A 13,464-nucleotide genomic window follows, 5' to 3' on the forward strand; every position below is an offset into this window, starting at 1 on the left:
AATAATTATAACAGAATTATTTGAATAATCCAAATACTAATATGATTTGATTTGGTAATTTGATCCGGTCAATTTAGATAATTCTGTTATATTTCTTTTAGCGAGTACTGCTGGCGTGGCTCGCCGGAATCAAAGCGCTGGAACTAGAGGCACTCACGGACGAGGAAATCATCTACGAGATGAGCGCTGGTAGAGCTCCCTCTGATACGTGCTCGACTATTTAAATCTATTGTAAGACTTTACAGGCAGGAGCCGATGCAATTGAGACGGGAGTTTTTTTTTTCTTTTGCATCAATGGCCCAGAGATCATGTCAAAGCTAGCCGGTGAGGGTGTGTAATTCGAGGAAGGATTTCGAAGAAGCATAGACAAATGCACACTCAATTATTATATAAAATCTTTCTTTTTTTCGGAAGAAATAATAGAACGGTGGTTATCTTTTCCTCATCTCCTCAATTTCTTGTTTTTAAGTCAATCTGTAAGCTCATCAATATTCCATACATGTCAATAATACATCAGCTTCAGTGACCTCTTATTCTTCCTCCGTGTAAATCTGACCATGATTCAAAAGCGATGATTTTATAATTTGGAATCGTCGGTTCGACGGTTCGAAACTGTTAGTTCAACGGTCCAGAACAGTCGGTTCGACGGTTCCTGACAGATCGATCTTTAATCTTAACTGTCCAAGCTAAGATAATTACTGTCCAAGATACTAATCTTGAATCGTGATGAACCGTCATTCACGGTTCGACTCACGGTTCATCACGATTCAAGATTAGTATATTAAAAATTTTTAAATTTAAATTTAAAATTTATTTTAAAAAATTGCTTGCACACATTTAAATTCCCTACGTATCCCCTTAGGATATAAGGAAATCAAAGCTCACATAGTTCTTTTAAAGTTTTACCCTTTTACATTTAAAAGTAGTGTTATTACTCACTTCTATTTTCCGTTCTTGTTGTATTCGTTCCTTCGATATAAAAATCTTCAACTTCGTTATCTGAAAGTTACATTTCTTAGATTATTTACTCGGTTTGGACCAATCGTCGAGTAATAATTGAGCTTCCAATGAGTTAGGAGACAAAATTGATCGTCGTTCATCTAATATGTTGTCACTGGTACTAAATGTCTTCTCCACAGCAATAATTGACACTGAACAAGCTAAAATTTCTTTAGCGATCACGGAGAGGACGGGAAAACTTTGAGTCTTCTGTGACCATCACTTTAAGATATCGAAATTTTCGTTATCTGCTTCATTAAAACCAAAAGAAGTAGTAAAATAATTCTCAAGTTCCTATGTGAAATTTGAGGATCCTAGTGAATATTTCATCCTTTCTTTTAATAAAAGTTGTGCATTTATAAATTTTAAATTACTAATAGTTTGTTGTATTTCAAAAATATTAATTTATGTTATATGTTTTATATAATATTGATTATAAATATCATATAAATAAATTCTAACATTATATATAATATTAACTAATTATATATAATATTAACTAACAGTAGAAAAAGAATTTTAAAGTTAATATTTCTGGTAAAACTTCTCATTTAAATCTAGGATCTAAAGTAAATGTAATTAAATAAATTTTAGAAATAAAATAAAAGTATTTTTTCGATTTAGTTTTCATAACTAATATGTAGAAGATAAAGATTTATTATTGTTATGTTCATTTAAAAATAATAATATATTAGAAAAATTTTCTAAAACTAATTGAAGAGTGAGATAATAAATATCAAAGCGTTATTTAATTGCATCATTAAATACTTTTAAAATTTCACAAATACCACTATAAATATTCCATTATTGTAAAAATAAATATATATTAGTATTAGTATTTTGTGTAAAAAATGAATATAATAATCCTTTATATTGAAATAATTTTTAGGTCTCGTTCCATTAGTTTCACAAAACATACCTCATTGTTTAATAATAGATGGATGCGACCATAAATAAGAAATTACAATTTTAATTGGTTTAATATAATTTTTTTAAAATTTTTAATTCATGAACACATAAATTTAAAACATGATATGCAAAGGAATATGAAAAAATAAACCATCAATAATATGTTGACAAACAAATTTTAGATCATCTATACCAGTGGTATTAGAACTCACATTTTCTAATGCTATTGAAAATATTTTATGAGTTAATTCATATTCTTCTAAAATTAAACATAATAATTATGTCATTCATTAAAAACTCTATAAGCTAACAATTTTTTTTTTTTGGAAGGTTTCAAGAGTTATCAATCCAATGACAAGTCACACCAATATACGAATGATTACTCTAAATATCGAAACATAAAGAAACTCTATTATCTAATTTACTAAATTCATATATTAAATTTTTTTTCCTTATTTGACTTCTTTTTAATTGTACAAGTATGTGTAGTCCTAATTACACGTTTAGCGCATAGATTAAGAGATTCTTTGCAAAATCTTCAAATGTGCATTTAGATCTAAAAATAAAAGAACGATATTATACGGAAATAAATTTAGCTAATAATTCTCTTAATTTATTATCCAAATATAAAAATAAACTGGAATTAGTACTACCGCTACTTAAAGAAAATCTGGATAATTATGCTTGAGAACGGTCGAGTTCATATTCTGATAGGTGTTTCATTTCTACATGACGTTTCAAAGACCCCTAGCCGTCGCTGGCTTGGAATTAATAAGAAGCATTGTAGTGTTTACATTTTGCACGCAATTCTCTCAATCGAAGAATAACTTTCTCAAAATATTTAGTAAAAATATAAGACTTTAGAGAAGGAATTTCCTTGACCTTAGAAGTAATTGCATCGATACTTCCTTATGTTTCAGGTGTCGGATTCGGAAGGTGCAGGATCTCATCATTAGTAGATTGAATGTTGGGATCCTCGCGTGAATTCACTATTTCCTTTCCCTTCTGAGCTCAAGATGATGCACCTTCACAGTTTCCTTCCATTATAATTGAAAACATGAAAATGAAAGTACGTAGAAATAAAGACGCGAATACGAAATTGAGATTGAGAGTAGAAAAGATGTGTATGAAAATAATAAAATGAACTCTCTATTTATAAAGTTTAGATAGTAACGGACATTAAATCATAGTTATTGATAAAAAAAAATCAAATGATTTTAACCGTTAAAAAAATATCCAAGAAAATCTCCCCACCCCTCCCTCAACTGCTAGGAACCGTCGATTTTCCACAAAAAAAAATTGTCAGTAGGCGGGCTAAACTAGCGATTAACTAGTGATCCGTCAGTTTTTGACCTATGGAATCGGAACCGACCCTCCCTACTAGGCTAGTTCCAGTTCAACCTAACGAATCGAGTCAACGGACAACTGGCCCGATGACCTGATTACGAGCACGGACCCCGGACCTGGCTCGGTGTCTACCTCCATGTCATCTGGCTGAGGCAGGGGAGGTTTAAGTCAGCACGATTGATTCATAGGGAGCACTAATGATGTCACGATGACGAAATTGGAATCTAGCGTGTGGAACTTCTCGATGAAGTGAAGCAAAAATGTCGGCGTACTTAGACATATCGGATATGTGATCTTCATGACGTGGTGGAGACGTACTGCAGTAATTAGCTGCTTAAACTTTCCAAGTCAATCTCAGAGCAACTTAATTCACAACTCACGGTATCGGATTTTAATTATATATTGTCGTAAAGAACTCTTAGTGAGTTAGGGATGAGCAAGTCTCAGAGCATACTTACGTGGAAGAACCATAGGAGAAGGAACGCCATTATGAGGCAAGCCATGAGCGATTTGCAGACTGGAAGACGCCTCCAACAAGCGATCTGAGTCTCGCCGCTGTCATGTGGATTTTGAGTGTTCAACTCTCTCCTGGCATGGCCTTCCTCCAGAACCCTGCTGTCTATAACAATTGTGATGTTTTTCGCATTGGCGCCACAGATCTCGCAGCATCTGCATCCACATAGCAAGTAATTTCATATGCAAAACATTTATATAACAGATAAATACCAACAAAACAAAAAAACTTGCTGATGCAAGAAATTAGATTTCCTATTTCTCTAATGTGTCAAAGAAGAATTCTAGATGGTACAAAAAAGAAGCAAGAACTTGCTGATGGAGTAGAAGCAGTAACACAATGTATGGCAATGGATCTTATTCAAAGTATCAAAAACCATAGCTAGTTTCAAACAATTTAGGAGTAAAATATGTTCTATTAAAACAACAAATTAAAAGTAGCTTCAAAATCACCAAAATCATATAATTCCATGGTGGTAAAACTAGATACTTCAATATACAACTAATGAAAACATTTAATTTATAAGATAGACAAGTAATCAAAGTAGAAAATTAGAGAATTGCCTGCCACTATCTATTTCTGTGCAAAAGAAAAAATCTCAGTGCAAAATAATCAAGTAAATTGGTGAGAGAAAACATTAGGATCTCCAATATATACATTTTATGAAACATTATCAAATCAATAAGTTTGTGGGCATGAACTAGCTTGGATTTAGCTCTATGTCCCTGTATTTTTTTTCACCCTCTATCCCTTCTTTTATGTTATCTTTTCCTCCCTTTTCCCAAAGTTTTCAAACAAAGTAACCTATATGATCAAAGATTTCTTAGTGCCAAATAAAACCATTTGACCAGCTTCATTTACACAATGGAGGAACTTCTGTGGTTGTTTATCAAGAACAATTATTTCTAGCAGTAAATACAGGAGTAACTTCAATGTTTCATGTCTTCAATCAATAGAAATAAGCACAACTCCAGAATTTTCTGCCACTTCAATCAATAGAAAGCTTGAACTAGCAGTAAGGGAAACGATTCATAGCTTAAGAAAAGGGATAGTCTTACTTGTCAAACTAGATCTAGAATCGACTTCGTCGGCGTAACCAGATTCCAGACACCACAAACGAGATGAGGGAAGAGGCACTCAAGGAGATGAATGCGGATCAAGCAAAAATCCAAAAGTCAAAACGCACCTGTTGCCCTTTACCACAAACCAGGCCTCGGCACAGTGGCGGTGCGCGAACCCGAGCTCGCCTTTGCAACGGCACCCCAGCAGGATCAGCTCGGAACCCCCCTCCCCGGAACGAGAACTCAAGTGGCAGATCCGGCACATCCTATCCCCCTCCCGTTCGCCGCCGTCGCCGTCTGCCTCGCAGCCGCCGCATCGCCCCACGCCAGTGACCACACAGGGGCCCTTCTCCGCCGCCTCCCCCGCCGCCGTCTCTGCGGCCTCGGGCGCCTCTGCCGCCGGACTACTCGATTCTGCCCCATTTCGCTGCTCGTTCCCCGTCATTCGTGGAGAAATCGAGGTTGCTTCTCTCCTTGAAGAATTCGGAATCGCCGGAACCGCACGACAAGCGAGCGGAGATCAAGAACCGATTTCGATTTAAATGAGGAATCATTGAAGGCAGTGCGCAGTGTCACAAGTGTAAAAGTTGAGAAACAGAAAATCGATCCCCAATTTCGGCTCCCTCGCGCAAATCTGAGGTGATGGCTCGGGGTCCACAAGGATTGACGACTCCGGAGCCGATGGGTGTGGAAGGGGTAGGTGTCGGTATCGGATTCTTAGGAAGGCCGGCAAGTAACGAAGGGGCCAGAATATTAAAATGACACTCTTTATTTGTAACATGAGATACGCTACATTATAAAAATATTAAAAAAAACCTCATAATCTATTTTGGTGTAATTTTACTGTAATGATAAATTTGGTTTAAAAAAAATTTGAATGTCCTTTAACTTAGTATATTTCCCTTTTGACTTAGTAATTTCGGTGACAATTGAAGATTTTGTTACTTAATGATCCCTTTAAAATCGGGCACAACCCATGCCCAAAAACGCACCTAGATTTTATTATTCCCAAAAGGCCTATTTAATTCTCATTTTGTCCCCCTCCCACTTTTAGCTAATTTTGTTCTTTCCTCTCTTCTTGTCCGTGTAAACAATTTTTTCTTTCTTCTCTTTCTGTTATCGCCTCTTATATCTCTTCTATTTTTTTTATTCTTTTATTATATTAATTTTTAAACACTAGAACGGTTGTAGTGATGTTTTTTAAAAATTAATATCACAGCTTAACATACTATATCGTTGTTATGATGCTGATCTTTTTAAAATCAATACTACAATTTAAACACCAACACAATCAATACCATTGTAGCTCTGATTTTTTAAAACAATTAAGTTACGGATCATTGCATAAATTTAGAGGAGTTGAAATGAATTCAATTGGAGTTCTGTAAATTCATTAATCGTTTTAACTAAAATTAAATGAACCTAGGTGATTTGAAATTTTGAAAAGTTAACTTATAATAGAAGAGGATAGTACAGTGAAAGTATTTATGTATTCATGTTTAGTTCTGACAGCCCTATAATAATTTATGTGTATGTGTTAATTATCTTAATATTATAAACTTTGAAAATCTTTTGATCCCTATTGTTAATGAATTCAAACTGATATCTTTGAGTAAATTAGACTTCAGGGTACTTTAGAAATTTGTATCACTTACAATGGGTCTGATCAATTTTTAGGTTCATCAATAAGTTTTTGACCAAAACTTATTGATGGACCTAAGGGATTTAGATTTATAAAAATTTAACATATAATGTAAGACGGTAATGCAGTGAATATATTTATGGTGTTAGTGTCTAGTTTTGACATCTCAACAATAAATTATGTGTATGCCAATTATCTTAAAATCTTTTGATCACTACTTTTAATGATTTCAAGTTGATATTTCTGGGTACATATACTTCAGGACACTTGTAATTCAATTGAAACTTTTTTGGTCCATCAATGAATTTTGAAATGTTTAAAACTTTCATTGTACTGTCTGTTACGTTGGATTAAGTCGCACATGTTTAATGATTTCAAGCTGATATTTTTGGGTACATACACTTTAGGACACTTGTAATTTAATTGAAACTCTTTTGGTCCATCAATAAATTTTGAAATGTTTAAAACTTTCATTGCACTACCTGTTGGATAGAGTCACACATGAGAGGAGGAGGGGTGGGGGTGAATCACGTGGTTTTGAAAAACTTATTCTTTTCGATTTTGAAAAACAAAAGTATGCAACGGAAAAACATAAGAATTAAAAAAAGAACAAGTAAGAAGACAGAGACAAACACAGTCGATTTTACTTGGTTTAGAGCTTTCTATGACTCTTATTCCAAGACTCAAATCCCGCGGACCTATCGATATGTAATCTACTAAAATACCTCTTCCGGAACCGCCGGAAGAGGGAATCAAGTATAAAGAAAGTCGATATAAGTGCAACACACTATACTTGTCTTTTTCCAATAAGTAAGTACAAGAATTAAAGTTACTAAACACTTTTTCGAAGATGGTCAAGGCTAGCTCGGTGTTTGGGCGGCTTCTCAGCCATAGATAGGCATAGCAGCATTATAGCAGAGTCACAGCAGGAAGCTGGAGCAGTCGGAACCTTAATCGAATGCGTAGAAGCTTGTGTATTAGTTATCCTTTGAAGATTAGTCAAGATGCTCTTATAAAGTTTGTGGAAAGCACATTCTATAGGGTTGAAGGCGCCTCCAGCGTGTAAAACTTGATCTTGAAAAGAGCCTCCTTATCGCTGAAAAGGTCAGAATTTTATCCTGCGGAAGGTGTCTTCCATGAACAGTGTCAAAGGCGCATTCCAATACTTGAAGGCATCTCGGTTACCAGAATAGGTGGTAGTCAAAGTCTCAGATGGATCAAACCCAAGCAAAACCGCCTGGTGGGATCCCACCCCCCCGACCGACCGACCGACCGACAGACCATGTCTAGTCACACCTATTCCCTAGGATCTCGCTTCCCACTTGGCTTTGCATAGGGCTCAGCTCCCTGTTCTCTTATAATTGGCTAATGTCAATTAGACAAGCTCTCAAAGGCCTTACTCCCCGCTCTAATGGACACTCACGGGGCTCTGCTCCCTGTTCTCTCCCAATTGGAGAAGCCGATTGGATAGACTCTCAAAGGGCTTCACTTCCTGACTCTATCAGATACTCACGAAGCTCTGCTCTCTATTCTCTCCTTATTGGCCAAACCGATCGGACATGCTCTCAAGGGGTCCAACTTCCCAATTATGTCGGACGCTCACGGGACTATGCTCTCCATTCTCTCCTAATCAACTAAGGTTGATTGAGAAGGCTCTCGAGGTGTCATCACTATAATTTGCTAGTCGATTCTAAAGCTTCACTCCCTCTTAGGATACTATCACAGCCCAATTAGGCTTCCTGAGAAAGTGGGCTACCTATGCTAGGTCCGTCTTCTAACTAACAACCCAATATGCCTCCCGCCCAGTGAGCTCATTTCGTCATTAATATAGCATATGAGTTTGTCAGAGAGTCAGAAGATTGTATTTGTATATAGATACATAATACACCCGTCTCATACTCACGATGTCACTATAAAATAGGGTGGAAGCATGACGATGGGATAGGAATCAGGCAATGAGATGATGCCTTATTAAATGCGGAGATTGTGAGAGACATAATGTCGCTACTTTGCTTCTTCATTTCATTACGTCACTACTCTCCGCTAATACAGGTATGTGCACACATAATCTCATTTTTTTCATTTACATCGCTACTTTGCTCCCTTTATTTCTGATTTGATCATCGAAGTAACACAAAGATCTCCTTTGCTGATATTTGCAAGTAATTCTCAGAATTCTTCAATGAAAATCTTATTCCCAATCAAATTCCATGCCAATTCATTGCTCCAAGATATCAAGGCGTTTGGATGAGTGTAATTGCTTTTGCTCTACGTATTATCAATTTTTTTGAAAATTGAAGAGCGGTCAAAAAATTCTCATGAAAAATGGAGCCGGTTTTACTAAATTTAGTAGAGACATTTATTAGCGGCAAACACTAACCCTAAAGCTTGGTGCAATCGGCACTAGCGAAGGACACTGCCGGGATATCGAGATCGTACCCAACGTGTAAATTTTGCTGAGCCACGTTCCCAAATATCGGCGTGTCGGAGCCAGAATCCGTCACCGCGAGGCAAACCACCTGATGCGCTTCCTGCATGAACATGCTCGTCGGGCTCAGCCTCACCGACGCCTCTCCGGCGAACTTGAACGTGATAAATGGTAACTTCTGCCTATCGGGCTCGCCGGTCACCGTGAAGCACAGCGGCAGAAGGCGGTCCGGATCAGTAGCCTTGGGCAGGCTGACCACCCTCGACACCTGCTGCACCAAACTCGAGAGCACGCCAGCGGGCAAGTAGTTTACGGTCGTGCCGGAGTCGATGATGATATTGCCTGTCTTTAATCCAGGGGCGGAAGGTGGGACTGGGACCGAGCCGGCACCGTCGACTATGATCTCTTCTAGCCGGAGGACGAATAAGGAATCTTCCACCGTCATCGGGGTGGTGACCTTGCTTCCGACGACCACGCCGGCGGAGCCGAAGATGACTTTGCTGCTGGCCTGCGTGTCTGACATGGGAACCAGGCAATAAGAGAAGTATTTCTTGTCGAGAGAGGGAACCATCTGTGAGACGAGAGAGACGGGACTGGCGCTGAGCCCTGCCAACCCGGCGGTGCGGCTGCTGAAGACGCCGCTGCTCTGGGAGTTGCAGCCGAAGGCGATATTGGAGAAGACGAGCGGAGACCCGGAGGAGGAGTCGAAAGTGAGGTCCTCGGTGCCGAGGACGCCGTCGATCTTCGACCCGTCGTCGTATTCATAGTGGTATTCGCAGGAGCTGCCGCCGGCGCAAGGGCTGCTGGAGAGGACCTTGCAAAGGTTGGACTGGCAGGGGAGCGTCCGGTAGGAGGAGGATTTGCCTGGATCGAAGTACGGCGCCGTCTGCTTGTAGCACTTTGTGCAGGGGACGCAGTTGGCCCAGACGAGGTCGCTGCCGGTGTCGGCGACGGCCAGGATGGAGAACGGCGGCGTGCCGACACGAAGCTCCATCAGATACTCAAACGAGTCGGGGACCACCCTTGAGACCGCGTCCAACGACGTGATGCCACTGCAACCCGACAATTATCATCCAAAATTATTTTATTTTTCAATTTTAAAATAAATAAATAAATTTTTTTTAAAAAATTATACCCTTTTCTTTGCGCACGTGCAGCAATCCGGCGGGCTTCGTGGGCGGAGCGATAGATTGCTGCACGTGAGCGATCTAGTGATGTGGCAGACTGATTGTAGAACGGAGATTTAGGGGAGTCGCGATGGATAAGCTCGATGCTAAAACTTGCGGCAGCCGCCGCCGTCGTTGTCATTGCGGCCGCCGCCATAGTGAGCGCAAGTAAAATCACGATCGTCATGTTTCTTATCGAGGAAATAAAAGAGTGACTAGGAGTGAGAGAGTGTGCGACGTCGTATTACTTGACAAGGTTAAAGAATTTATAATCGAGCTTTCTATGTTTATTTGGAAGGAAAAGTATTGCAGAAGGAAACATTAATAGCATTTGAATGATATAAAAAATATATATGAGTTAATGTAAAGTAATTTCGGCTTTTATATATATATATATATATATATATATATATATATATATATATATATATATATATATATATATATATATATATATATATATATTATTATTTTTTACAGAAGGAAACATTAATGGCATTTGAATGATATAATATATATATATATAACCTTTTTTTTGCTTATATATGAAAAATATGATAATAGCATTTAAACTTGTATAAATGATAATTAGAAAAGGAAGGCTCAATATGAGAATTAGGAAAGTTTGCAAGCACTCTTAAACATTCACTTGTAATTTTATGAAAAATGGAAAAAAAAAAAAGGAATAAAAATTATCTTACAAAGCCGGTCTAAGTCTTTCTCCTTACCAATAATAGAAGAAGAAAAACTAATTTTGAGATATATTTACTCTTCCATTTAAAAAAAAAATGGTTTCATTCAATGGTGAATCATATATAATTAGATAGTTAATTAATATCAATGTTAAATTTCTTGGCATTAATCTTACTATTGTATTAAGAATATGACCATTTACTAACTAACTATTAATTAATTTGGTGAAATTAAAATTAAATTATGTTAATGTCCTATTTTTATATCGAAAATAATTTCAAAGTTTATTAGTAATTTTCACAAATGTATTAATTAGGGATCTAGAATTCAAGATTGGTATATTATTGAGAATTTTTATCATTAATCAATCAGAAATCTAGAGTTTAATACTCATATGCACCGTATTATTAGAAAATTTTCTCATTAATCAATCAGAAATCTACAGTGTATTATTAGGATTTTTTTCATCAATAATATTCTCTGATTCTTTTAAATTTTACATCTTAGGATTGACAGCACTACGAGTGGAGAAGTTTCTATAAATACTTTGAGTTGGCGATATTAATATTTTTTTTTAACTTTTTGGCTAAGATCAAAGTATGACATTAAATTAATTTTTATAAAATTCTCTAGCATTCGAATACATTCCTACCATCTTGTGCACAATCTACGTACAAGATATTATTGCTTTGTTATAATTATATTAAATGTTTTAATAAAAAGTGATTATTGGGACATCTTTCAATATTCCCATTTAATTAGAACATGTCATAGTATAATGCCTAATAAAATCGGATTCAAGAAAAGAGAAACAACTTTGATTTAATTTTATATTCCAAGAATATAATTTTCTTTTTCATCTTTCATGACCTAAAAGAGCTTTGGGTAAAAATGAAAAGAACTTTATTCTTTGAAATCATCATATAGAATTTACCATTCATTTGTTGACAAAAGATAGTTTATTCTCAATAAATTTTTTTTAATGAAATTTCTCAATAATTTTTGGTAACATACCATAGTCACCTTAAGTCCTTAATATATTATTTGACATTATTGATGTATATTAAATGTTGAATTCTACCATTCATTTGTTGACAAAAGATAGTTTATTCTCAATACTTTTTTTTTTTTATGAAATTTCTCAATAATTTCTGGTAACATACCATAGTCATCTTAATAAATTATTTGACATTATTGATGCATATTAAATGTTGAATTCTACCATTCAGTTGTTGACAAAACATAGTTTATTCTCAATAATTCCTTTTTTTTTTAATGAAATTTCTCAATAATTTCTGGTAACATATTATAGTCAGCTTAATACATTATTTGACATTATTGATGCATATTAAATGTTGAATTCTACCATTCATTTGTTGACAAAAGATAGTTTATTCTCAATAATTTCTTTTTTTATGAAATTTCTCAATAATTTCTAGTAGCATACCATAGTCACCTTAATACATTATTTGACATTATTGATGAATATTAAATGTTGAATTCTACCATTCATTTGTTGACAAAAGATAGTTTATTCTCAATAAATTTTTTTTAATGAAATTTTTCAATAGTTTATGGTAGCATACCATAGTCATCTTAATACATTATTTGACATTATTGATGCATATTAAATGTTGAATTATACCATTCATTTGTTGACGAAAGATAGTTTATTCTCAATATTTTTTTTTATAAAATTTCTCAATAATTTCTGGTAACATACCATAGTCATCTTAATACATTATTTGACATTATTGATGAATATTAAATGTTGAATTCTACCATTCAGTTGTTGACAAAACATAGTTTATTCTCAATAATTCCTTTTTTTTTTAATGAAATTTCTCAATAATTTCTGGTAACATATTATAGTCAGCTTAATACATTATTTGACATTATTGATGCATATTAAATGTTGAATTCTACCATTCATTTGTTGACAAAAGATAGTTTATTCTCAATAATTTCTTTTTTTATGAAATTTCTCAATAATTTCTAGTAGCATACCATAGTCACCTTAATACATTATTTGACATTATTGATGAATATTAAATGTTGAATTCTACCATTCATTTGTTGACAAAAGATAGTTTATTCTCAATAATTTTTTTTTTTAATGAAATTTTTCAATAATTTCTGGTAACATACCATAGTCAACTTAATACATTATTTGACATTATTAATGCATATTAAATGTTGAATTCTATCATTCATTTGTTGACAAAAGATAGTTTATTCTCAATATTTTTTTATAAAATTTCTCAATAATTTCTGGTAACATACCATAGTCACCTTAATACATTATTTGACATTATTGATGCATATTAAATGTTGAATTGATTCGACAGTTGTATGAACATGACACATTCACACTGTAACGATTATGAAGTTTCGTATGGTTATAATTTTATAGTTATTATAATCTGAATATTATTGGATAAATTTATAATTTAGTAACTCTAAAATAATAATAATAATTACCAAACTAAATCGCATCAGACAAAAAGTGAACACTTTGAAGAGAAAGTAAACAAAGGAAAAGACTGAACCGCTGAAGGAGAATGATTCAGCTGTGAAGGTTAGCTGCATGCTTTCAAATTTAATGGCCAATTAGGAGACCACTAATTATTTTTTAAAATAAAATTTAAAAATATTCTATCAACAAAATAATATATTCCAAGTTTGAACCATGTAAATTCAAACAA

General features: G+C 34.9%; 2 protein-coding genes across 2 annotated transcripts; both read right to left on the reverse strand.

Moving 5' to 3' along the window:
- Positions 1-2,625: 2,625 nt before the first annotated feature.
- Positions 2,626-5,367, reverse strand: LOC122044371 (E3 ubiquitin-protein ligase MARCHF11-like). The gene is made up of 3 exons (XM_042604872.1): positions 4,956-5,367; positions 3,714-3,924; positions 2,626-2,945 (listed from the first exon to the last, which is right to left on the reverse strand). Exons 1-3 carry the CDS (start codon positions 5,273-5,275, stop codon positions 2,898-2,900), a joined length of 579 nt encoding a protein of 192 aa, XP_042460806.1. The 5' UTR covers positions 5,276-5,367; the 3' UTR covers positions 2,626-2,897.
- A 3,486-nt stretch (positions 5,368-8,853) lies between these two features.
- LOC122040412 (aspartic proteinase CDR1-like) lies at positions 8,854-10,253 on the reverse strand. Its single transcript, XM_042599724.1, has 2 exons — positions 10,036-10,253; positions 8,854-9,952 (listed from the first exon to the last, which is right to left on the reverse strand). Exons 1-2 carry the CDS (start codon positions 10,251-10,253, stop codon positions 8,854-8,856), a joined length of 1,317 nt encoding a protein of 438 aa, XP_042455658.1.
- Positions 10,254-13,464: the final 3,211 nt, after the last annotated feature.

The sequence above is a fragment of the Zingiber officinale genome, chromosome 2A (assembly GCF_018446385.1).
Source record: "Zingiber officinale cultivar Zhangliang chromosome 2A, Zo_v1.1, whole genome shotgun sequence".
NCBI lineage: Eukaryota > Viridiplantae > Streptophyta > Magnoliopsida > Zingiberales > Zingiberaceae > Zingiber > Zingiber officinale.

Bases quoted from the DNA above. Each gene is read 5' to 3' on its own strand.
- LOC122044371 (XM_042604872.1), bottom strand. From the start codon at position 5,275: ATGACGGGGAACGAGCAGCGAAATGGGGCAGAATCGAGTAGTCCGGCG. The intron at 3,925-4,955 runs GTGCGTTTTGAC...ATGTGGATGCAG, and splicing joins TTTGTGGTAAAGGGCAACAG to ATGCTGCGAGATCTGTGGCG. The intron at 2,946-3,713 runs GTAAGTATGCTC...TTATAATGGAAG, and splicing joins TTCTCCTATGGTTCTTCCAC to GAAACTGTGAAGGTGCATCA.
- LOC122040412 (XM_042599724.1), bottom strand. From the start codon at position 10,253: ATGACGATCGTGATTTTACTTGCGCTCACTATGGCGGCGGCCGCAATG. The intron at 9,953-10,035 runs GTATAATTTTTT...GTCGGGTTGCAG, and splicing joins GCACGTGCGCAAAGAAAAGG to TGGCATCACGTCGTTGGACG.